This window comes from Scedosporium apiospermum (assembly GCF_000732125.1).
Source record: "Scedosporium apiospermum strain IHEM 14462 chromosome Unknown SEQ_SAPIO_0107, whole genome shotgun sequence".
NCBI lineage: Eukaryota > Fungi > Ascomycota > Sordariomycetes > Microascales > Microascaceae > Scedosporium > Scedosporium apiospermum.
The window spans coordinates 251,744-276,505 of record NW_015971808.1 but is presented as its reverse complement, the minus strand read 5'-3'; the positions used below and the strand labels follow the sequence as shown (position 1 = coordinate 276,505).

Here is a 24,762-nt window from a genome sequence, read left to right as displayed (position 1 = left end):
CCATGCCCATATTTTGCATATTTGATTCTTCAAATCCGCTCCAAAAAAAAAAAAAAAAAAAAAAAAAAAAAAAAATTACCGTCGACATGGCTGTTTACCTCCTTCGTGGCTACATTTGATTTTAATATTGATCAATTGATCCGTCTTAAATCTCCCGTCTTGCGTAATCCTCGATTCCTCAATTGTCCACGGCCAGACCCGAACCGAGCAGGCTCGTGTGTCGACTCCATCTTCGGCTTCGACCTCGACTCGATTTACCCCGCCCCCGCCTTTCGCTCTCTCCCTTCCCCCTTCGTACCACACCCGAATCCAGTTCTTGGCACGTCTCTCCAGTTTGACTTCAAGCAATTCAATCCATTCAATCAATCCTGCCGAATGAATATACTCCACGAATAAACCGATATAGCCGACGGCGGTCCACTCTCCCAGCTTACAGCCAGTTGCCAGGCCCCTACGATCGACGATAACCTGCCTACCCCGTTGAGTGACTTCTAATCCGGCCCACCCCTGAACTGCACCTCACGTCATCCACCAACCAGCCCAACAGTACCCGTCCTCGGAAAAAGAAAAAAGAAAAAAAAAAAGGGAAAAAAGAAAAAGAAAACCATGTCTTCCTCCGGGACCACCTTTTCGACCGATCCCGCGCTTTGGATCTTTACGTCTCTGACGGCCGGTTCGTCACACATCGTGACGGCTACTTCGCGGCTGGAGACCATCCTCAGGGCGAACAAGGTTCCGTTCAAGGCCGTCGACATTGCCACGGATGAAAAGGCTCGGATGCTTTGGGGTCGTCGTGCGGGAAAGGATGCGGGGGGTAGGTTAAGGAAGCTGCCCGGGCTAGTGCAGGAGGGTATGGTCCTCGGAGTAAGTAGGCTGGACTCGAAATTCTCCCTCCATCTGGTGTCCCATCTATGGGTAAAGAGGCGGTGATGAGGGATGAGGGAGTTGGATTGATTGGCATGGTGGCTAACCGTTTCTTGCGCCTGCCAGGACCTCGTCGAGATTGAGGAGTGGAACGAATACGGAGAACTCAAGCAAAACGTAAAAATCTACTATGACGACTTTACCATCCCCCCGATCAGCCAGGCACCGCCGCCTCCAAAACCCGCTCCCGCCATCGCGAAGCCCGCACCCCCGGCCCCTGCTCCCCCAAAGAAGACCGAGACGACGACGCCCAAATCCGCTACGCCGGCGTCCTCGACGACCGCTCCTACGCAGACGGTGCTCCCGATCCACTCCATCGCCGACGAGGCTGCTAAGAAAGCCAAGGAGATGCGACTACAGAGCTTGAGGGAGAAGGTGTACGGCAAGGATGGGGCCAAGGCCAAAGACGGCGAGGGCGAGGGTGAGAAGAAGGAGGTAGCCAAGGCGGCGGAGAAGGACAAGGAGGACGATGATGACGACGACGACGACGACGAAGAAGAAGAAGAAGAGTCTAAACAAAGCAAGGGTAAGGATGCCCCTAAGAAGACCGAGACCCCACCGCCCCTCCGGTCGAGGGAATCATCCTCATCGACAGCCTCTTCGAACCCGACTGGGTTGCAATCTCCAACCACGGCTGCCTGGAAGGACTCCAACCCCGAGAACCTCCGCGAAATGATACAATCCCCCACCTCCACGAGCTGGAAGTCCTCTCACATCGACCCTCCCGTGAAGTCGCTCCACGGGTCGCTAATCGAAGATGCATCGGAGGAGGAGATTGCGGCTATTGAGAGGGCCGAAACGATCACGGAGGAGCCTGATGAGGAGGAGGCTCTGGCGGAGGAGGATGAAAGGGAGGAGCAGAGGAGGAAGAGCATTACTTCTATTCGAGGGAGTTAGGTCCGTTTTTGTTTCTTTTGGCGAGTGGGTTCGTTCATCAGCTCGTGTTCTGTGGATATAGTTGGAATGTCTGGGCGTTTTCTTTCCCCTCTTTTCCTTGACTTTCTCTTCCCGAAGATGCCGCTGTTGTCATATCTGTTTATATTATAGGAGCCATCTTCCTTACTGGATGGGTGGGCGGGAGGACATGTTGGCCATCTTGATTCCGACTTGTAGCTACTGGGTAGTTGGGTTGATACTGAAATCCACAAATTTGTGGTTCACGCCCTACGTATTCTGCGCAACCCGCCACACTAGCTTGACAAGTTTTTGATATTCATCGGTATGCGTCGTATGCTATTCCGAGAGTCCTCCCTGGCCGGACGACTTGGGTATCTGCTGCATATCTACCCCGATTACAGTAACCTCAAGAGTGACCGGCGATGGGCTTCGGCTGATACAACTCCTCCAAATACGCCTCCTCCTCCTCCGTCAACCCTTTTCCCCTCGCAGCTACAGCCTCCTCGATCCTCTCCACACTACTAAACCCGATAATCGGGCTCGAAACCCTCTTGTTAATCCAAGCCAATGCAACATGCGACATAGGCCAACCCCTCTTCTCAGCAATCTCCATGACCCTCTTAATAATAGTAATATCCGGCTCAACGGTCCCATGACTACCCGGCGCGCCCTCCTTCTCCAACCGACTCCTATCGGTCGAACCAAAGTCCTTCGGCGGCCTGGCAAGATGGCCCCTACAAAGCGGGGCCCAGGGAATAAGCCCGACGCCCGTATCGTTACAAAACCGGTTCATCTCGCGCTCCTCCTCGCGATAGAGCAGATTATAGTGATTCTGCATGCTGACGAATTTCGTCCAGCCGTTCTTCTCGGCGACGAACTGCATGCGGGCGAACTCGGTGGCCCACATGCTGGAGGCGCCGATGTAGCGGACTTTACCGGATTGCACGAGGTCGTGGAGGGCGCGCATGGTTTCGTCGATGGGAGTGGAGCGGTCGAAGCGGTGGATTTGGAGGAGGTCGATGTAGGGGGTTTGGAGGCGGGTGAGGGAGGCTTCGACTTGGTTGAGGATGGAGGTGCGGGATTGGCCGTATTGGTTTTGGTAGTCTTTGGATTGGGCGAATTCGGTGGCGTGCATCCATTGCGTGGCTTCTGCGATGAGGGTTAGTGAGGTGGGAAAAAGGGAGGAGTGAGCTGGAGGGTTTGTTGTGAGGTTTGATCTTACTGGGATCCTCGCCGACGGCCCAGTGGAGCTTGGTCATGATGACGACTTTGTGGCGAGGGATGTTGTACTTCTTCAAGGCCTTGCCGATAATCACTTCGGACTGGCCGTTGGAATACATGTTGGCGGTATCCCAGGTGTTCAATCCCATATCGTAGGCGGCCTTGAGGAGAGGCAGGGCCTATTCTCGCTTCATGTTAGCAACGCGCGGGCAAAGACAGTTTTCTTGAGAAACGAACCTCTTCCTCCTCGATGGCCCATGGCAAGCTCTTCGAGTCGCCAAAACTCATGCATCCGAAGATGGGCACGGAAATGCGCAGGCCGCTCTGTCCCAGGCGACGGTATTCGACTTTGGTGTCCTCGACGGACTTGAGGAGGCTGGCGGGGGGCTTTGGCCTGGACATCTTTGCTCTTTATCTTTGAAGAAAAGAAATTGCAAATTAGGGTTTTCGTCTGTCCCTGCGAGACTTTTTTCTGTGCAAAATATGTGACAAGGGTGAGAAATAGAAATGGGGAGCAGTTGGAGATTTCATTGTTGTTTCATCTCTGTGAATCATGGAGCTTTGTGACCATAGTTCCTTCTATTTATCCAGACACTCAAAATGGCAAGCACTCCCACTGTTCCAGAACCCCACAGGAACTATCCTCAACAAGAAGGGCAACGGGACGTCATAATACCGGATCCGACCCGAGTATTCCGAGTATGTTACCTGCCCGAGAGGCTGGCAAAGGCCGGAGAGGGAACATTGAACCGATGCAGAGAACGGGACTGACCACGTATCCTGTTTGTACGAGACTCGCAGTACCAGGGGATGCCGCAGAGATCAAGCTTCGACCAAAGACGACTTCGGAAATGAAATACAGGCAAGTCCTGTTCAGCAGATCATCAGTTTTGATACACTTTCGAGGCCAATACGAAGACAATTGCCCAATACTCGTGCCCCCTCATCATCGAAGCAAACGGACAAGCGGGGTGCTTCAAGATCTTTAGTTGCAGCGACTCTCCCATGGGCCGATATTCGTGTTGCATCGGGCTAGCAGTCCCCAACTAGATCCGGGTCAATTCATTTATCCACGACTGAGGTTACTGCTTTTTGAAGTTGTATTGCAGCGCGGACGTGGGGCATCACTTACAATCCGGCTGCGTGCCAATCCAACAACAGCTGAGGTCCAGACACATACAAGCCGCTGGCTTTCTCTCTCTCTCTCTCTTCATCTCCTTGCTCTCTCCTTTAGCATCTGTTCGAGTAAGACATTCTAATGCGTATTTGGGATTGAGATTACGCAGGGATAGAAGCACCATAGTTGGAGGTGAAGCATCACCTTCCCTCGCACCACAATTCTCGCCGAGTACTTCCCCGAGACCTAGAGAGAGGCTCGAAAGTGGGCCCAATGCCACATATGTAGACCTGGTTTTGGTAGAAGGCACGCAGTGTAGGAGAGCAGCAGAGCTCGTTGTTGACGCCGCTACGGTCTTGGAGCACCCGACTCCGGCTCTCGTGAACTCCAGGGTCTCTACTACTGCTATTTATTCCTTCTATACACCGATATTCGAGCTGATTATTCAAGTTGCTGGAGGATCGCCTAGATGAACTCGGGTGCGGAGGCTTAACTGCTAACGTCGCGTGGGAAGAACTTGCCCCTGGTAGCAATATCATAAACTGGCTCTTCAGGGAGTCCGCGTACTTATGAAGACCAAGGTACCAGAGCATTGGAACACCGCTTGGGCTATTGCTCCATGCCTCTTATAGCTACGGGCGATGTAGACATCGAGGTGCTGGCGCAAGGTGACGTGTGACGTGTAACGTTGGACCTCTCGAAGCTAGATGGTCCTGCTCAGCGAGTTCACTCACTCGTGGGATATGAACTGGGTGTGCTCGACAGGTTCTCGAGGTAGTGATGTCAATCTGCTCCCATGAAATAACATTGAGATCATCCCGTTCTTGCAGGACTCTGCGGTGTATTGTGAGGCTTTCGGCTTTTACGAGGCAAGGTATTACAGATATCACCTCCGACACCTCGAGCTATAATTTAAGTTTACTAAACTTTTTAATATAAATATTATTAAATAAAACCTATTATTTTAATAGTTTAATTATACTTTTAGATTATAATTTAATATATCTATTTCTAATTTAAAATATTTTAAAAAGTTTATATAGTAAAGTGTAGATTACTTATATATAAACTATTTAACTTTTTAAAATACTTTTTACTTTAAAAAAATTTAGAAACTAAGAACTTTTAAATTAAAATTAAATAATTAATTAAGTAATAAGCTAGACTATAAAAAACTTAGACTTTTTACTATTAAAAAAAGATTTTAAAAATTAATTATAAACTTAAACTATTTAAAAATATAAAAATTAACTTAGTTTTTTATATTGTATTTTTTAAACTAGTATATAAAAATATATTTATAGAAAAATTTATTAAAATTATAATAAAAAAAGATATCTATAAAGCTAAAAAGATCCTAAACTTAATAAATAATAATTCTCGTTATTCATGCCCAGTATACCTCAGTAGCCAGACCTCAATGAAGCGGTGAAGCAGCTATTACGACAGATATTCCTGCGTGGCAGTTCTGTCGATGCTAGAAGGGTCTTGTCACGGGCTGGCCGTTTTGAGGGCCCAAGGCGGTCAGGCGTGGCAGAAAAGGATAAACCACGGGAGATCACGGACCAATAGAATTGGGACCGACAGGACCGACAGGGCGGTCCCGGCGGTCCAGGGCAGGACCGACGAGGGAATATGGTCGGTCCTCATTAGGACCGACACCAGAGGAGCATCGGTCCCAGGGAGAGCTTGGAAGGGAAACGTCTATATAAACTACGGGTTCTACCATGTATCTAGTTTGTCTTCCAAGACTCTCCAGTAGTCAATTCAAGTACAACTACACCCCTACACTTGAATACGCACTTCTCACCCATATCTTGTGAACACTGCTTGACTGCCTTACTCTACCACCAACAGACAACATCTCAATCCTGTCACCAGTTGTATCCACCTGATACCGTCAACGGGCTAGTGTTAGGATTGTAACAGGTCTCTGTCTATTGTGACAGGTGTTGGTGATCTCAGTAGCACAGTGTTATGGTTCAGTAAGTCATGGTAAGGAAAGGTTATTCTTCTCTAAGGTAGGTGTGTGTGTGTGGCACTTCTTATATACATCAGTTGTGACCGCATGGAGTTCTAGTTTGGGTGAGAACTGGCGATGGTCAGTTCTCGCAGTTGCCAGTTCCTACCGTTGCCGGTTCTGCCACCTGTCACTGTTGTTCGTGTGACAGCAGCCCATTGACATGGAACTCTTCACAATATGCCCTGGTCTAGGGATAACCAGCCAGCGAATGGCGCAAGCGGGTCATTCCAGTTCTCGAAATTTGAAATAAATTTCCATCTCCAGGCGATAGATACTGACAAAAAGGGGGTTTGCCCAGCAATTACAATAGCTCAAGCGTGTTTTGGGAACTGCTGGGCTCTCACCATGGCTGGCATGCTGCTGTCATTGCAGCATTGCCGGTCTGGCGATAGGACGATTCTTGACGGGTTCTGTTCCTTATTTACTGGTAAGTTACGCGGGCCCTATAAGTTATGCTTAGTTATGCCGTTCCTTGTTAATTTATCTGTGTTGATGGCGAAATCGATTTGCTTGATCTATGGGGGATGAGGTTTGATCCGGATTCGGGGACGAGGGAAGAGATGGAAGGATGTTGAAGGGGGTTCAGTCCATATTTAGTTTCTCTTTGGTGTGAACGAAGGTACCACTGTGAATTTTACTGTTGATCGCGGCGCTGTCACTGAACGCTACCGACACCAGGGTGACTTGTTGTGCCAAGGACTCAAACACGCCATGTCAGAAACGTCCAGCCAAGAAAGACAGTATTTGTTTGTTTGAGAAATTTCTGATTCGAAAAAAATTCCATATTACTAATCGGCCCGAAGAACAATTTCGAAGAGCGTCCATAGTTCTCGGTGAAGATCGCCAAGCTTGGCTCGGTCAAGTTCCGGGTTTCTGCCAATCTACACCACTCTGCACGTGTGCTTATAAGAGGCCCGGCGAATCTTGGCATCAACCCCTCAATTTCCCTTTTCTCCTCGCTCATGATCTTGTTCAAAGAACAAGCCGCTAATTGAAACCCTACTGACGCAAGTCACTAAGCCTTATACCAGTACGATGTCCGTGAAACACATCCCGTACATAGGCTCCGGCCCATACTGCTACTCCAACTCCCTCGCAATGCTGCTCGGCAAGGACGCTCCTTCAACAGCTGTTATCGAGTTCGCAACCTCAAGTCCGTTTGGAATGCAGATGGTCGGCGACACTCCGTTCTTTGAGCCTTACGGATGGACACCAATTGCAGGCTTTGAGCAAGCCATCAAAACCATGGGATGGGAATCAACACAAGTCATTAGCAAGGACGGGAACGAGGCCCTTGCACGACTTAGAGAGAAACTCGAGAAGGGACCGGTTTTTGTCGGCCCTGTAGAGATGGGAAACCTGCGATACCAACCCAACATGGATGGTCCAATAGGTGCTGACCACTACGTTGTGGTTCTCGGCGTACAAGGCGACGAGGTCGAGATCCATGATCCTGAGGGCTATCCCTACGCTACGCTACCTTTGAGCGATTTCATGGAAGCATGGAGCGCCGACAAAATCACCTACGGGAAGCCGTACATGATGCGCACTGATTTTCGAAGAGTGGAAGCCGTTTCAGAGGAGGATGTTATCCGGAGGTCCATCACCGCAGGTGCAAGATGGCTTAGGATGGTCGGTGAGCACGAGACGCCCCCGGGGTCGGTAGGGAACCGAGAAGCCGCGGAGCGCTTAGCCGCCTTGGTCGAGGCGGGTTGCGATGCGAAGCTTCGCGGCCATCTAATCTACTTCGCGGTTCGAGTTGGCACGCGCCGCGCCGCGGACGCAGCAACCTGTTTGTCCCGCGTGGGTTTTGACAACGCTGCAGAGATACTGGCGAGACAGGCCCGGCTTATTGGATCGCTACAGTACTCTCTTGTGGTTGAAGATACATCTCGTGCTGCGGCGGCTCTTCGTGCCCTGGCGTCTACTTACATGCAGCTAATCACAGTATTGTAAATATTCTCGCCTCTATACTGGGGTGGCTCTGATGCTTCCCATACCATTCACAGTTATGTTTAATGAAGGAAGATTCCGATATCGCTGCCTAATCCAGATCATCAAGCTTTTCCAATAAGACATCAAAAGAGCTCGAGATGCTTTTGTACACTATACTACTGCAAGAACGTCAACTTTACTCCGTGGAGTGGTTCTCCAGGGACAGACGCGAAAACAAATAGTGCTTAGTGCATCGAATCTCGCATTGCTCGTACTGAACCTCACGGGGCTAACACTTCTCCTCATATTTCGAAGTACACTCCTCCTGATAGGGAGAATGAACATGCTTGTGTGTGTTGAGCCCTAGGTTTCTTCTTGTGGGTGATGTGATACTTCCCCAAGGATTTTAACCCCATCGTCTTTCCTTCCCTTGAAAACCCCTGTACTGACCAGCAATGGTGGCTGGCTGGAGGTCGGCGATATGCGGGTGAGTTGAGATGGTGGAGCTGTTATGGACAGAACATTTATATCTATGTAGTAATAAAGCTCCTCATCGACCGTAGAGGAACCTTTTCATCAGCCATGCGTTGCTCGCCAAAGGTGATCGTGATGTCCTGATGGATCCGGACCAATTCTTCCATCGGCCGCCTGGGATAAACGGAAATCGACCCCTTCGCGGTTAAGAAGTCCACTTCAATCACCAACGGCTTGCCCGGTGCTGCGTGGAGAAACCCGGTACTAACGCCGCCGATTGTGACATTCTCCCATCATAGAAGTAGCCTTCGACATGGAATGAACAATAAAGCACTCTACACTTCACTACATATAGGAGCCAGGATCAATAACATAGCACTACGGAAACAATACAAGAACTGGATAAATGTGAAATATTATTTACCTTCATATAAAGTATGATAAGCTGCAAGCCTGAGGAAGTGTAGGCTATTGTGAAGGTTTCTACTGGATATGATGAAGTACGAGGCTGTAATCGTAGCCTCAACTAGTCAACGAGATTAATAATACTCGATTTTAGTGGTTTCCCTTCTGTATTTCTCTTCTGCGTCTTGTTTAGTGGTGTTGATAATGTACTTTCATTTCCCTATAAAATAGTACTTGTTTTAATGTATCTTTTCATTCCGGAACCATTTTAAAACGGATTAGCGTAGAATCCGAAGTGGGGAAGGACTACATAGACGGGCCCAATTTACTAGGGGTAACTGAGGATGTGGATGCGTGTCGCTAAGTTCACTTATAAGAGAACCATGACACTGGTTTTCTTCTCGAAGACTGATCCTCTATTTTTAGACATGGTGAAAAGCAAGTGATAGGGTCAAAGTTAGGCAAGTTAAGTTGGTAACTTTGCGGGATCAAAGGCGGAAGGAGCTCTGCAAGGTACCCATGTAATCGACACACCCCACTGACAGCTACACGGGGTTTCCGGATTCAAGAGATCAGACTCGATTCCCTACTGTCCATTCCCTCGCTCTATGTATTTCGAAGTGGAGTTTAGTAACTGTTCGTGCCCCCGAATAATTGTGGCTCTGGAGCATAATAACTCTAAATATCCTAGAAACCGTCTCATTCCAGGCCGATGGCCTGACCGAAAAGATCCTAATTGAGCTCTCTTGCGTGTAGTGGATGTCTCGAACTCTTTTCCCCCCGTATCGATATTACAATAATAAAATCTCGAAACAAAAGTCAATCTAAGCTGATCAAGAGCCAGTCAATGGGGAGACTGGTGAAGAGCTCCCTGGCAAGGCTTATTACCTTGACCTCAGCAGCGTGTACGTCCGGCAATGAATTCCGAGGTTATTTAATAGCTGACTGGGCCTAGACCAGGGCGTGGCGGCTGTCATGGGTTTCTTCAAGCCCAAAATTCAGTTCGACTGATTGATCTTGAAAGTATTTGTATCCCGCCGTTGATATCTTCCAGGCTTGATGTGGTCTGCAGACGTTGCCCATTCCATCAGGCTTCCTCCCTTTCCAGGTGACCGTCATAAATCTTCTTAATCAAGTTCGTCTTGGCCACCTTTTCATAGCCTTCTGGAAGTGCATCCCTTCCCCAGGCAGTTTTGATCCATCTCTCATGATATTCCTTCAATCGATTGAGACCCTCCCGCCGCAGGTCGAGGCCGCGATGAATCAGGTACGCCAGGTTGGGATACATGGCGAAGTCGGCAATAGAGAGCGAGCTGCCGGCAACATGCTCGCTCTCGGACAAGTAAGTCTCCCAAAATCCTAGCTCCTTCTGGGTGTTTCTGTACGCGTCGAGAATCCGCTTCCGTTGGTCCTGATTTGTCTTCCAGTCGTCGGCGAAGAGCAGTTCAACGTCCTCGAAGGCGTTGTGCAGGTTCTCACTCTCGTGGAACCTTTCCAGAACTTTGGTATGTGCAGCTTTGTCCTTGGGATCTGGCAGGGTTCGTCGCTCGGGATAGTACGTCTCTAGGTACTCGAGGATAGCCATGCTTTCGGCAATGACGGTCCCATCCTCGTCAATCAAAACCGGCGTCTTCCCTCTCGGGTTGACTTCCAAGTATTCCTGGACTCTGGTTTCTCGAACGGGAGTCATGACGTGCAGGCGCTTTCGGTGGTAAGGCATTTTCTTGTATGCAAGCAAAAGCATGACCCGCCACGAGGGGATGGAGCCGTTGACGAAGTACAAAGTTCGCTTGCCATCGTACTTGGCCGAGAAGGTGCTTCCATCATTACATGTATCCGAAGGGGGCGCGACGAGCTGCTTGAGAGACAAAACGTGTCCGTAGTACCTTTCTACCTTCTTCAGGGCGTCGATGAGAAGTTTCTCGCTCGTTGCGCCGACACAGTCTTCCAACACTCGAATTCGATATCCGAGGAAGAAGGCATCAGCAGCTGTCGCAAGGACGCAGTTGTTAGCTGTTACCCCAGCGAAGTACAGCGGACCGTCCCCGACGTCTTGGTCCTGAAGCCACTGATGCAGATCGGTCGACGTGAAGGCAGAGTACCAGGTCTTCGTGACTACCTTTTGTGCGAAGCGGCTCGCCCAATCCGCAGCCTCTGGTATGAAGGCGGCACCGCTGGATCCTGGGACGCAGATCCTTCGTTTGGCCTGGTGGGTTCCATGGAGAAAGTTGGTACTCTTACCGCCCGGAGAATCTGACAGCCGAATCGAGGAGCGGAATCCATCGTCTCGCAAAGGAGGGTTGGAGTGGTAGTGCTCAGAACTATGGTATTCGCTACGGACGAAGATGATTTTCCCCGGAAATCTCTGGCAGAGTTGATCGATGTTTGCGAGAAAGTTGGCGGTTTGGAAGGCCTTGACGCGGACTTGTCCTTCGGGGGACAGGAAATCGTTTTGGAGGTCAATCACGAGGAGGGCCGGAGCCATCGTTCAAGACAGCCTTTTTTTGCGTCCCTGATGAAATGGTCCAGATGGTGGCACCGGCGATAATGCACGACGAAAAAGAAAAGGAGGGGCGGGGCGGGGGCCTCCACCTAATAATGGCAAGGGCTCCAGATGGAGCCAAGCCATTTTGGGCTATTTGTCGAATGGCAGTATGTGCCTGATATATCAGGCCGACATGGGTGCAGAAGGAATTACCCCTATTCTCACCCCCATCCTGTATTTTGAACCTTCTTCATACACCTACACCACCGATCAGTAGAACCACCGTTTTTAGCCCATAGTGCCGTGCTGCATCCAACACTATTCTACCGCCCCACCGCCCACTCGGCCTGGCCAAGAGGCCGAGGCACTTCGCAAGGGCAGCCAGCGGTCGGGAAAAAAGACAACTTCCAGCAAGAACTTGACTTTGGGAAATCCACGTCAAAACAGCCCCAAAACGCACCTAATCTGTGAAGCAATGGCTTCTACGGATCGGCTCGCCTCCCCAGCGTGTTTTGACACCCGTAGAGGTGCCGTTATGGCCACGGTTGCAGCAGACCACGAAACACGACCGCAGGCTTCTGAACACGACGCGGTCCATCGATGCCGACGACGAAGGGACTATTGCATCTTGCAGCCATGTGCAAGGACGGAACCCAAACAACCCAACGCCACAATCGCAAACAGCACACAGCCGCAGATGTGCCTGCGGGTCGGCCCATCACCACGATGAAGTTTGCGACCTCCCGCATCGGCGAGCTGTCGAGCAGAACGGCATCATCTCCCGCGTGAATCGAGCACCAGACAATCAGCATGCTACGTTTGCTACCGCAAAAAATACTGCAGATAAGGAGACAGACCGGTCCTCTGTCGCCCCTTTCTCGTAGAGAAGGAGTCGTGAACCTTCGACACACCCGGCAATGTTTGCGAAGGTCGCAACGGAACTCTCATTCCTAGTAACTCGACTCCTCAACCTAGCGGAGCTCTGCACATCGCCAGCGGTTTACTCTAGCTCGTGCTATCGTCAGCATTACGAGCCGCACACCGAAAACATGCGGTCGACACCTTCATGGCTAACCTGGCGAGACTGGAGGGAACTTGTGCGGTTGGCGCGGATCCTGCATAGTTCGGAGTGGCGCATGGAGATGTGGGAAAGCCGAACGCGCTGTGGTCCGTCGAGACTGCAAAGCCCATGGTCGTGGATTTTGAGCAGGCGGTAGAGGTAAAGCCTCCCCGGCCGCCCCTCGCACAGACCGTGCCGAAGAAGCAAAATACGATGGACGCGAGTAGTGCAGCGTATAAGAGGGCGACCAATCAACCACACGTGCTAGTACGGCAAGCTATTTCGCGAGCAATCACTACTGCCACATCCTCTCATGAAGAAGGCCAGCTCAGCGGGAGGAAACGGTGACCGTACCGTTGGACTGTTTTTGGGCCTCGGCCGCTCGTCACGGACTTGTCGTAGACGACTCACCCGCCTTGTCATTCTCAAATATCTGGGAGAGGCATAGCAAGCAAAGTGCCTGTTTCGCACCACTAACAAATTTGAGATCAAAATGCCCGTCTCGTCAACATTGCCATTCTGGGTATTACTAGCTTCTAATACTGCCTCCTCTTATTCTCCCTCCTCCACGATGCACCCATGCCGTGCTGTTCATGCGCTGCAAATCGGACCAGGGCCGAGCAGACGAGATTCCAAAGTGTGGAAACATGTATTAAAGGAGGGAGGGAAGTTTTGGGAGGATGAGACACGTGGGAATTTCCGCTTCTAACGCTCCTTAATAAACGACAGTAGCACAGTATGGACTGTACGTACCTGTGAACTGAGCATTGCGTGCTCTTAGTGCCGCCGTACCTTGCACCATTCTACACTACTGTTGCGTGCAGCAGGTACACTCTGCAAGGTACCTGGGTCTAGTGACGTATTTCTACAGTTCTACAGGCACAATCTGCATTACGACGTGCACTCCGCGACAGCCGTAGGGCCTTTCTCACGAGCATGCTGTCCCTAGACGGCTGATGTCCCTCAATGCTATCGTTCTATTAAGCATCTACACCATCTCAGTCTGACGATCCCTCTCACCTCTCCGCAGAAACCCGAGCATCATCAAATCTCTCTCTTTCCTCACCACCACCCACCCCTCTCGCCCCTCCGCTCCTTCCCCAACCCACCAGTCCCATAAAAATACCTGCTTATGTGTTATATATCCTAATCCTGCCCTCGACGGGGCCTAAGGGCGCAACAGACGATTTATTTTTGTGAATTAAAAATAGAATTTTTTTTTTTTTTTTTTTTTGGGTAGCATGAAGCTGGAATTCGGGCTCGCGATGGGGAAACTAGGAGGAGTGAAATTTCCCCTCGTCACTGGTCCCAGCCCTCTGCAATTAGAACTGGCGACGAAATGAGTTGATTTGGGAATATTTAAAAGACCGAACTTGTATTTCGAAAAACTCTACTTTCAACTTGACGCTTAGGATGAAGATTGTAGGAAGAAAGAAAGAAACAAGCCACGCCCTCTTCGAGTATCTCGATCCTGAGTCCTGATGGACTCCCTTTCCGGCCCCTCCTTCGCCCATGTATAGACTCCAAAGTCTACTTGTTTCGTCCGGGGAAGAACGAAGACATTGAGCTCTCATCCCTCGTAGTGCCCATTGCCACAGAGGACTTCCAGTACTGTCTTACTACTTTGACCGTCATGTTGGGTGCACCCTCATGCTCCCATACTCGACTTGTTCAATTCGGCCGGGCAGGTCTTGATTAAAGCATGGCATTCGATAATAGAATACCAAGACGATCACCCATTCGCCTCTCACAAGGCCTCACGCATAAAAGTATCATAGTGGAAAATCTTAAGACGAAACAGATAATAAGATCAACAAAGAGGGTAATAAGCGTCGCGGGATGGCTGCTTAGGCGCATGACAATGCCTTTTTCCCGCTTTGCACTTTGCGCATTTCGCCTCCCAATTTACGAGTATTAATTCGTAAAGCCCCAAGCTCATGCGGCAGCTTCCCGGACTTCCAGAATGACTGAATCAGTTTCCGTCATCTCGCTTCTGGAGTTTTTGGCGATCACAGGGAAAGAGAAAGAATCGAGGGGCCCTCGCGATGATTCCAGTCCATCAATACTATGATGCGACCTCTCTTTACGATGAAGGCTCAGATCGGTGGTCCAAATTGTCCACATTGGTCGCCCGCCGCTGGGTCGACTTGTTTCAGGGGCAACGACAACGCACCGTGGTCTGTGGACGGCCCGCCGCCTGGCTGGAATTGACGTTGATGAAAGGAACTGAAGACATCAATTAATTGATAAATTGATTCGCTAATTACCTTGGTAGAACATATCCCTTTCCAGGCACGCCATGGAAATAATCTGCGGCCCAACTCCCACGACCACCACGTGGTTCTCTTCGGATCGAGCTTCCGGTAATCCTCTCCATAGTATTTGCACTAATTAAGGAAAGTCTACCGGCAGCGATATATAAATTAGATAAAAGTCGCTATGCGTAGTCTCGTCCCGGGTCCGGGATGTCCGGGATCCGCAATTAGCTCCACTCAACGCCGGCATCCCGGTATGGCGTAATCACCCTTCCTACTATGAGGTGGCGGGAGAAAAGATGAATGGGTCATATATCTGAAGCCACAAAATTTGCTACCCGCGATGACTTCATTCAATTACCAGTTGAGAACGGGCGGGAACGATCACATCATTGAACTCTCATGCCCTTGCAGAATGCGGGAGGGCCTTTCTTTACACCAGGGTCATGCCGGGGACACTTGGCGACGGCTCAAAATATGTATAAATAAGAGAGGTTCTCTTCCTTGTCATGTAGAGAAATTTTCTTGATCAGGCGACAAGCACAAGCGGAATTCTTCGTGACCAGAAAATCTTCTCCCTTGTCTTCGGAGACTACTTTTTGCTTGAGGTCTTCTCTCTTCATCTTTCCCCTTCTTCAGCAGTTTCTCTCCTTCCCCGAGATACACCTTAGTCTTCACCATGCGCGTGGCAACCATCCTCGCCGCCCTCTCCGCGGCCACATTCGTCGCTGCCGCCCCCGGCCTCGCCCCTCGGCAGGACGACTCTCCCGCCGTGCCCGAGGTGCCCGAGACCCCAGAGGTTCCCGAAGTCCCTGAGACCCCCGAGAAGCCGGCGGAACCCGAGGAACCCGAGGAGCCCGAAGAGCCCAAGGAACCTGTCGAGGCCCCTCCCAAGACTCCCTCCCCCTTCGAGGGCAAGAAGCTCTTCGCCAACCCCGAGTGGTCCAAGAAGCTCGACCAGACCTACGACGCGTTCGAAGCGGCCGGCGATGCCGAGAACGCCGCCAAGGTCCGCGTGATTCAGAATATCGGCACGTTTGTCTGGGTATCCAACGTTGCTAGTCTCAAGAACATCGATGCCGCGGTTGAGACGGCTCGCGAAATCCAGAAGGAGACGGGTGAAGAGCAGATCATCGGCCTAGTCCTCTATGACCTGCCCTCAAGGGATTGCTCCGCCGGCGAAAGCAGCGGCGAGTTCCTCGTCGAAGAAGACGGCCTCGAGCGATATAAGGAGGAGTACATCAAGCCGTACGCAGAGAAACTAGCAGCCGCCGACGACCTCACTTTCGCCGTCGTGCTCGAGCCAGATTCGCTCGCCAACGCAATCACCAACACGGAGATTCCCCTGTGCGAGGAGGCTGTCCCCGCCTACGAGGAGGGTATTGCCTTTGCCATCTCGCAGCTTCAGTTTGACCATGTGCATTTGTACATCGATGCAGCGCATGGTGGCTGGCTCGGTTGGGATGATAATCTCGAGCCTGGTACGTAGTAACTTACCTCATCCACCTTCCCCCCTTCATCGCAGCCAAGTTCTAACGCTTCCTCTCCTCCCCAGCCGCCAAGGAATTCGCCAAGGTCGTCAAACTGGCCGGCGAAGGCGCTCGCATCCGCGGCTTCGCCACCAACGTCTCCAACTACAACCCCTTCAACGCTACCGTCCGCGAGAATTACACCGAATACTCCAATTCCTGGGACGAGAACCACTACACGCAGTCCCTTGCCCCCTTCCTCGAAGCCGAGGGTCTCCCCTCCAACTTCATCGTCGACCAGGGCCGCGTCCAGCTTCCCGGGGCTCGAGAGGAGTGGGGGGCGTGGTGCAACATCCCCGCTGGGTTCGGAGCTATTCCAGGGTCGTCGACTGGGAATAACACGCTTGTGGATGCTCTAGTTTGGATCAAGCCGGGTGGTGAGTCGGATGGGCAGTGCGGGCTGGAAGGTGCGCCTAGGGCTGGGCAGTGGTTCGATGAGTACGCTCAGTTGCTTGTCAAGAACGCACATCCTGATATTGTCGTCCCCGGTGCCGACTCTGGTGAGGAGGATGGTGATACTGAGGGAGATGCCGATGAAGAGGCTGGTGGAGATGAGTGATTTCCGGATTTAGTGAGGTGGTGATGGGTTGACTAGAAACAATACGCGATACCCTTAATAATACGAGTGCGCTTTATGTAATCGTATTAGAATCAAAATGGATGATGTCGACCAAGGGCAATGGAATAAGGCAGTATATATACAGACGAGCTAATAAACGTGTTGCCATCAGCGATGGTCTCTAGTTGCCAGGTCCGGTCTTTGTCAAGTCTGATAATGTTGAAAACGACGGGAAAGCAGCCACACTCTGCCGCATTCATACCGTCGCGGACTTACTTCACTCTCTCAAATAGATAAAAGGCACCAGCCATGTCTACCACGGCATCTTGCTGTCATCGTCCCGGCGGAATACAAGAAGCAAGGACTCAGGCTCGCTTCTCAACATATTGTCTTGGGTGCACTGCCTTTTACGTACATGGAATTATGGCTCAAGAGATCAAAGAGACTCAGATCCTGCAGCTTGGACTCGGCGCTCCTCGCCGAGGCTCTCAATCGTTTCGAACACGGACTGCGGCACCCCAAACTTCAACATCCATATTCCATCGTGGTCCGCGCCCTTTACGGTACTGCTCTGAAAGTGTATCACATCGGAAGCAGCTTCCCAGCACCTGTTGAACCACCGCGGGCCCTTATCACCCTCGCCACCGACGAAAAAATCGCTCGAGGGGTAAAACACGTCGACGCGCAGCCTCTTCCCCGCAGCCCGGAGCACCTCCGCCAGCCGCGCGACGCCGGTATCGTAGTCGCCCCAATCACTCCACCCGTCCATACCTTTCTGCAAGAACAGCACCGCGTCGGAGGAGATGCCTGCGACGCCCTCGGCATAGATGCGGTCGATGATGGGGGACCAAAGTTGAGCTTCGAACTCTGCGCTGCCTACCTCCGCGGCCTCATCCTCACGAGGTGCTGCTGGAGGCTTTGCTTTCTTCCGCGGTAATAGACTCGACACTAGGCCAGCACTCAGACCTATGGTATTGCCGATGAAGGGACCGAGATGGTTGTTAATGAGCCGCGCGAGTTTGTCGGTGTTGCTGATTATGGGACGGGGTAGGGCCTTGGCGATGGAGAGGAGTGTGGATCCGGTGCGATTAGGGAGGATCCATGGACCTCCGATGGCGAGAAAGGGACTCTCCGGGTGGATGATTTCGGGATGGTGGAGTAGCAAGTCGAGTGCTGAGACTGTACCACCGCTGTGGCAGCCAACGGATACATACCGTATCCCGAGATGGGTTAGAAGTGCGATGATAACCTCTACCCGTCGAAGCTATCAGCCTAGTAACAAACTACTAGAGCCGTGAAACTACTACGATGCTTAGACATACCTCGCCACAGGCCCATGCTAGCCTTCGGATCAGCAACAGGATCAGTGCCACCGACTCCCGGACGATCTAGGTTAATAATGCGGACCTTGTGCTTTTTGGCAAGTACGTCCTTGCCGATATGGACGAGCCGGGAGCCTAGCATTGAGCCGAAGAAGAGGAAGACGTTTTCTTTTCCCGGGTCGGCCTCGTTGCGGTAGCCGTAATCGGCATATTTGACCTTGAAGGAGCTGCTGCGGCCGTTGCCAGCGGGAAGCTCGAAGGTGCTACTGAACCGCGGATCGTCAACGTAATCCCTTGGGGCTGTCATTGTAGAGTAGAGGAGTAGAGAGCAGTCGATAACCTGAAATGCAGGGAGGGCCTATTTCGTAAAGAAAGAGCGAGTGAGTGCAAGGTCGCGACTAAGGTAGGAAACACCAAGTAAAACGTGAGATGGATGTGTCGATGCAGGATCAGTCGGAGTTGGTCGAGCGCATATGGGAGCCGGAAGTCTGGACTGGGTTAAAATCACACAAGTCTGATCCCCTTTGTCCACCCCAAGACAACTAACAATAAAAATTTTGAATCATTGGGGCTATATGAAAACCAATTATCCACCAAATATGAAACGAAATGGAAGAAGGGGGCAGCTTGTGCTACCATTCACCGCTCTTCCCGCCCGGCACGGCACAATACGCCGGCCGGGATCGAGCGACTGCCGCACCACCTTGAGTTTTGTTTCCTTCGGCTGCAATCAAGGTTGGGACAGGATCGACCCAAGGGGAAGACCACGATGCTCTCTTCTCTGCTTTTCAAGAATTGCAGGTTTACTCGAGTCCCCTCTGTCCATCTCTCAGAGTCCGATTTTCCCCATCGCGCTTTAGAATGTGTGGTTGGAGATGCAAATGAAGTACCCTGCTCTTATAAGTAACAAGACAAACAACCTAAGATCCTCCATCGTCTCTGGCGCTCTGGTAGATTGATGCCAGATCGATTTGAATTGGTATTTGATTCCCGCAATATCAGGCAGAAATTCCGGGAGATCAACGGCAATTTGAATTGGCCCAAGACTTGGGAGACGATATTTAATGGAATGGAATTTCGGTGGTGGTTCTGCTCTTTATGAAAACAACACATTGATGAAACTGAACCATCTTCGAACATCCACAACTGCGTCGATATCATCATGGCCCGTACAAAGCTGAACCACTACCATCCGTTCTATGACACACCTCCATTGCTCCCGCAAAAAAGACCCGATTTCAGCCAAGACGCCAAAGTCTACCCCATCGATGATTTGTATTGTGCTGTCGAGGTTGAGCCAGGGGCTGCGATGCTTACATCTAGCCGTTATAGCACCGAGCTAGGGTGGTTTGGTGTAACCGTCGATATTGATCCTGATGCCTCATTTCGAAGAGACGAGGATGGTTTGAGTGATTCGTGCCAGCAAGCCTCAGTCGCCCTCCACAAGATGTCGATATCGCCCACTCACCCGACCCATCCGCATATTCCTCGCTGGCTTCGCCGCGATGAATGGACTGGCTATGGAGTCATTGAAAAGCCGACGGGGATGATGCTCGAAAAATTCCTACAACAGCAGCGGTCTGTCATGTTCACCGGGGACCGTATCGCTCCAGCATTCGTCCCTTTACTCTACCAGTGGGCCCTGAACTCACTCTCAGCCATGGAATTCTGTCACTCTCACGAGATTATCGTAGCAGACTTTGGTATCTGGGCTTCGTGGCTAGCGTCCCTCGAGGAGAATCTATCTCTTACACTCTTTGGGCTACACCATGCGCACTTTACCGATGAGCATGGCGGACCATACCTTGGCGAGCTCCGCCTCGGGCCCCGTTTCTCCGCCGCCCTGCTAAATCCCCGGGAGCAGGATTGGCATTGGGTTCGCTGCCACCCAGGCTTTACAGAGAAGACGGACCTCTTTGACTGGGCGACTTTTGTCTACGAGATGGCGACGGACCGGCATCCTTCGAAGAATAGCACAGGCGCGGAGGAGAAACTGGACCCTGAGTTACAACGTATGGATGTAACGGGCTCGTGGCCGGTGCTTGAGGCAGAGTACTTGGGAGATATTGTGCGTAAGTGCTGGGTGCGTAGGCATTACGAGGATGCGGCCTCTGTGAAGAGGGATCTGGTTGTTTTCCTGGAGACGAAGGGATGGCGTGTTGATGGAGAGGATAATCTGGTGGGCTTTGATGCGACGACGCTTCCACTGGTGCCTACTCCAAATCCTCTTTAGTCATTTGTGAATCCCGAATTGATGGCGAGCGTCGTCAATGCAGCTGATGAGGGCTGATTTGCTGGCACTTGCGGGTATACATTGGGGGCTAAGTCAAAAAGGTAGATGCAAAATCTATTCCAATGTCGTCGAGCCCTTCTGAAGTCCGTTTGACAAGAGAACCAATACGATTGAGGGGAGTGGGTGTGGTCTGTCCTGGAGCTCCGCTGAAGAGGGGCAGGAAGACTGTCAAACGATCCAGGTGCACATGAGAGCCTAGTTCGTCGGCAAGGCGATGGGCAAAGCGCAGTTTGCTCCCAGAGCCTGGGTCAGCGTCCCAGTGTGCCTTAGTGCCGAAGATGTGGTCCCTAGACCAGAAGAGGCCTCTTTGCACTCGTCGAGGACTCTGGCAACTAGCGGATGAAGAAACGAGTATTGGTCTAGGCCTTGAAGGGGCATGTTCTGTCCTATAGAGCTGTCGATATGCTTGCCTTGTCGGTACTGGGCACCATTGTATCGAAAGGCTGCCGGAGACGGCTCCCAATTTGCCAAGGCCTTGGCATAGTATGGCCACCGTTTACTTTGTGCAGTTACGGATGGACCCTGGCCTTCACTTCATCTATTCCCCAGTATCAGCCCTTACTTGTCTCCTAGTCCGACCTTATGTTGCTCTCTCTTTGCGTCTGATTCTCACTGAGACACCTATGGCCTTAACAGTGCCCTCGCCGACCCGATCAAGAATATTGTGATGGCGCCCGGCCCGGAACATCCACTGTAGTGATGTTTATGGCCTTAGCTGCCGCGATTCCCAGTGTCCTCGCGCAGAACGGCAACTGTGACAACAGCGTCCAAGGCAAGGTTGGGGAAACGGTGTGTGTGTGTCGAACCCTCCCTGAGGCTTTTCTGCTCCCGTCAATGGCGCCACCGCTGTTTACACCGAAGCGGTCCCGATCCCCCCTCAACGTAGCTCCCGATACCAACACCCACTGCGGCCGGTACCATGAAGTCATCATCCTAGGGGAAGACTGCGGGACCATCACTGAGTACCTTCCACTTCCCGAATCCAACGGTCGGCGAGGAGTGTACCAACATGCGGAGGGACACGAGCTACGCGTCGTCCCCGTGGGCATAATTTCAGGTACCCCGGCTACGGCCCAGTCGTCCGACCCGTGCCCAAGATTGTGAACAATCAAAGGGTGGAGAAGCCGCCCTGGCGCGAGCGACGTCACGGCCGACACGGGAAATTCCTGGCATTGTGATTATCTTGATCGCCAAGGGCACCCACACAGACTGCTGGAAGTACTGCCCTGCTGTCGGGAATGACTGCTCCGGATTGCAGAGTTGGTATTGGGTTTGCGTAGGCCTTTAGTCGCTTGAGTCCTGAGTCCACCAAGCTTGGAATAACTTCTCTGTAATCTTACATCTATCTCACTTGGCCTCTAGTATCGTGACGATAATAGATTCATGAATGCTATCATGATTTATCTCGTTTTCCCAGGCAAAGTCGTTTAACACTTGTCCTCGCCCCTTCCTCGATCCACCTCCCCACCGAGCACTCGCTCCTTCCCTACCCCAACCCCAAAATTTCCCCGTACGATACTATATAACTTAGAACAATCCAGCGAGATGTCACCGAAGCCAGCTGGCTGACGCAGTCGGTTGGTGACAGCAACCGTAGCCTCCGCACGGGGAGGGCTTGGGTTCGATTCCGGTCGCGCGCAAGTGTTTTTCAGGGGAGGGCATCGGATGCTCGGTCACCAGGGATCTGGTAAAGAAATATCCCGGTCAATGGAGATCCCCATCTGGGACTTGTCCCAGTGGTCCAGACGGGAGGCGCGACTGTAATGGCTAGGGCCCCTTTAATTTTTTAATTTTTTTTTTCTTTTTGTCGTTTATTGAAACTACATCTATCCACTAGAGGTGGTGGCGAGAAGGACTCCCTCAGCTTCAGTGCCGTTTGGCGTAGTGTCAGGAAAATGCGTTAGAAATTCGACGTCCTGCTAAGTCTGTTCAACCGCTCTTTCATTCCGGACGCTTTTCGATCAGCAGGCCTCTCGACTTGCTCGGCTGTCTTTCTTGTGCTTGACACGGCCGAGCCTTGCAGGTCGCTCGTGTGGAACTGGTCTGCCGAATGAGCTCCTCGCGTTCCTTCGGCTTTCTTCGGCGCCGGAGCCGGGTTTGGCCGGACTGGATCCGTTGACGTGGGGCCGTCTTCGGTAGACTTGATCGGGATTGGGGCCGAGTCTAATTCTAATTCTGACACTCCAAGAAACGGACTCCTTGGTCGATCTTTGCCGTTTTCTACAGTGATGACATTTACGCTGTGCATGTGCACATGCAAGTGCACCTCCGCCGTGAGATGCGATCGGAGAATCGAGATGGAGATGGGATGCCAAGGATGGTAGTTTAATATTGGAAGTGGAGAGTCGTTCGAAAGGGGAGGGATTTTCCAGAAGAGGGAATCCGAAAGTACGGAGTAGGAGATGCAACATTCGATCATGATCAGACTGGCTCAGACTAGCAGCCAAGAATTCCGGGAAATCGTCGGTAATGGGAAATTGGGCCAAGCTTTAATGTGATGGCAATACTGATGCCTGGAATGACTAGAAATAATAGGGGTTGGAAGCGCAGGATCTTGATAATCGCCGCTAAAGGACGCTCAGGAGTTGTCACACCGGTCGTATTGGTCTTAACATCTCCGCATCAAATACGAATTGCAGAGTGACATACGAAGTACACTAGGTCGTGATAATACTTCATCGGCATCATGAGCGTGAGTGTTGAAGAATTCCGCGAATATGTCGAAAGTGGAGAGGTGCCCGTCGACAGCCATGATCGGCTGTTGCGAATAGCCTTCGTTGATCTGGACGCACGCGGGTGGGATGGCGATGGAGTCTTCGATGTCGTGGAAGAACTCCACACGCGACGTTGGTCATTTGGCCGGGGGGGTTTACAGTTCAATCGGTACGATTTCCAAGTAGAGCTAGTTTTTCCCTTGTCGAAAGAAAACTGACCTCATAAATCAAAGCACTCTCGACGTCTTTTACTTGACCCAAATCATGGCAGCCCTCTACCGCGCCTCCGACCAAATGAACGGCGACTTCTGGCCAACGCTAGAAAACTTTGACACGTTCTACGACCAGCAGCACGACCTGCTTAACCGGGACGCATGGAAAGAGTACTACTCACCGGCTTTCCTGAAGCAGCCCACCTCGGCTCGCTTCTACCGCCTCCCCAACTTACGGGACCTCCCGGACGCGAGCGACCCGCTCGCGGGACCACGACCACAAAAAGGATACGGCCACTTCACCAAGATTCCGCGCTGGGCACACAGCGTTGTACGCACGCAGCGGAATCAACCTACCCTCCCCAAAGAAACCATCACCCAAATAGCCCTCTCCACCCTCCAGCAGACCACCTCACGCTTACGAAAGGACAACCACCCAAAGGGACAACCTTACTCCGAGACCCAAACCTGGTTCTGGCTTCGGAAAATGGGCATAGATTCGCCGTCGCGCTCCCCCAAGGAGTCCGCAGGCGGACCTGACCAATTCGGCGCTGACATTGGACGAGGCGACATCGACATGTGTCGATGGGAAGCGTACTACTCACCGAAACTGTGGAACTCGATGGAGGCGCGGACTGTGGTTCTCGAGCCCGATTTGGACGGGACGCGCCCGAGCGAGTTTTGGGGGTGCGGGTGGCCGGACGGCGGGACGACCCTTTCCGTGTGGCAGAGGGGGTGGGATCCAGAAGTGGGGAGTGAGGAGGAGATTGAGTTCATGGCTGCTGTTGCGGCGAAGGAGACGGAGGGTGTCGATGTTGATCTGGGGAATTTGGACTACTCGATACGGTCGCAAGTGCTTTTGGCCGTGATGCGTGCTGCCTTTGAGACCGCGACTGAGCGGCGGGAAAAGGAAATAGAGGATCTGAAGCAGCGGATAGTCGAGATGGGAAGGATCAAGGATGAGAGTAAGGCTGAGCAGTGGGTTCGGGAAGTCTTGAAGGTCATGGCGCCGTACGCGCAGAAGCGGGATCAAGATGGATGGCCTGCTGCTGTGGAGGATCGGGGTGAATTGCTGCGGCGCATCCTGCTCGAAAACGGACAGCTTTTCGCAAGATGGAGGCATCCGCGCCGTTCCAAAGAGTATCATTTCGAGCCGGAAGCAGCGGAACCGTGGTAAATTTTATATCCTCGCCCTCATGCATTGGTGTTTGAATCTGCAGATAACCATCCTGCCGGGTTTCTTCATGGGGATTCTTCAGGAACTTGGGGGTCACATCCAGTGTGTCGCATCCAATGTGTCATCGCCTGCATCAACTTGCGCTAGTCTCGTCGTTTGG

General features: G+C 51.7%; 5 protein-coding genes and 3 pseudogenes across 5 annotated transcripts; 5 read left to right on the top strand and 3 right to left on the bottom strand.

Annotated features, from left to right (window-relative positions):
- Positions 1–606: 606 nt before the first annotated feature.
- Positions 607–1,821, top strand: SAPIO_CDS6775 (uncharacterized protein; the record flags this gene model as incomplete). The annotated part of the gene is made up of 2 exons (XM_016788791.1): positions 607–864; positions 991–1,821. The coding sequence occupies 2 exons, from the start codon at positions 607–609 to the stop codon at positions 1,819–1,821; spliced, it is 1,089 nt and encodes a 362-aa protein (XP_016641590.1).
- A 406-nt stretch (positions 1,822–2,227) lies between these two features.
- SAPIO_CDS6774 (putative aryl-alcohol dehydrogenase) lies at positions 2,228–3,444 on the bottom strand (the record flags this gene model as incomplete). The annotated part of the gene is made up of 3 exons (XM_016788790.1): positions 2,228–2,970; positions 3,044–3,221; positions 3,280–3,444. The coding sequence occupies 3 exons, from the start codon at positions 3,442–3,444 to the stop codon at positions 2,228–2,230; spliced, it is 1,086 nt and encodes a 361-aa protein (XP_016641589.1).
- A 3,773-nt stretch (positions 3,445–7,217) lies between these two features.
- Positions 7,218–8,138, top strand: SAPIO_CDS6773 (annotated as a pseudogene; the record flags this gene model as incomplete).
- A 1,945-nt stretch (positions 8,139–10,083) lies between these two features.
- On the bottom strand, positions 10,084–11,481 carry SAPIO_CDS6772 (annotated as a pseudogene; the record flags this gene model as incomplete).
- A 3,994-nt stretch (positions 11,482–15,475) lies between these two features.
- On the top strand, positions 15,476–16,884 carry SAPIO_CDS6771 (uncharacterized protein; the record flags this gene model as incomplete). The annotated part of the gene is made up of 2 exons (XM_016788789.1): positions 15,476–16,277; positions 16,352–16,884. 2 exons carry the CDS (start codon positions 15,476–15,478, stop codon positions 16,882–16,884), a joined length of 1,335 nt encoding a protein of 444 aa, XP_016641588.1.
- Positions 16,885–17,320: 436 nt separating this feature from the next.
- On the bottom strand, positions 17,321–18,513 carry SAPIO_CDS6770 (Uncharacterized protein; the record flags this gene model as incomplete). Its single annotated transcript, XM_016788788.1, has 2 exons — positions 17,321–18,057; positions 18,207–18,513. The coding sequence occupies 2 exons, from the start codon at positions 18,511–18,513 to the stop codon at positions 17,321–17,323; spliced, it is 1,044 nt and encodes a 347-aa protein (XP_016641587.1).
- Positions 18,514–19,368: 855 nt separating this feature from the next.
- Positions 19,369–20,439, top strand: SAPIO_CDS6769 (annotated as a pseudogene; the record flags this gene model as incomplete).
- Positions 20,440–23,185: 2,746 nt separating this feature from the next.
- Positions 23,186–24,602, top strand: SAPIO_CDS6768 (Rta1 domain protein; the record flags this gene model as incomplete). Its single annotated transcript, XM_016788787.1, has 2 exons — positions 23,186–23,382; positions 23,447–24,602. 2 exons carry the CDS (start codon positions 23,186–23,188, stop codon positions 24,600–24,602), a joined length of 1,353 nt encoding a protein of 450 aa, XP_016641586.1.
- Between the last annotated feature and the right edge of the window lie 160 nt (positions 24,603–24,762).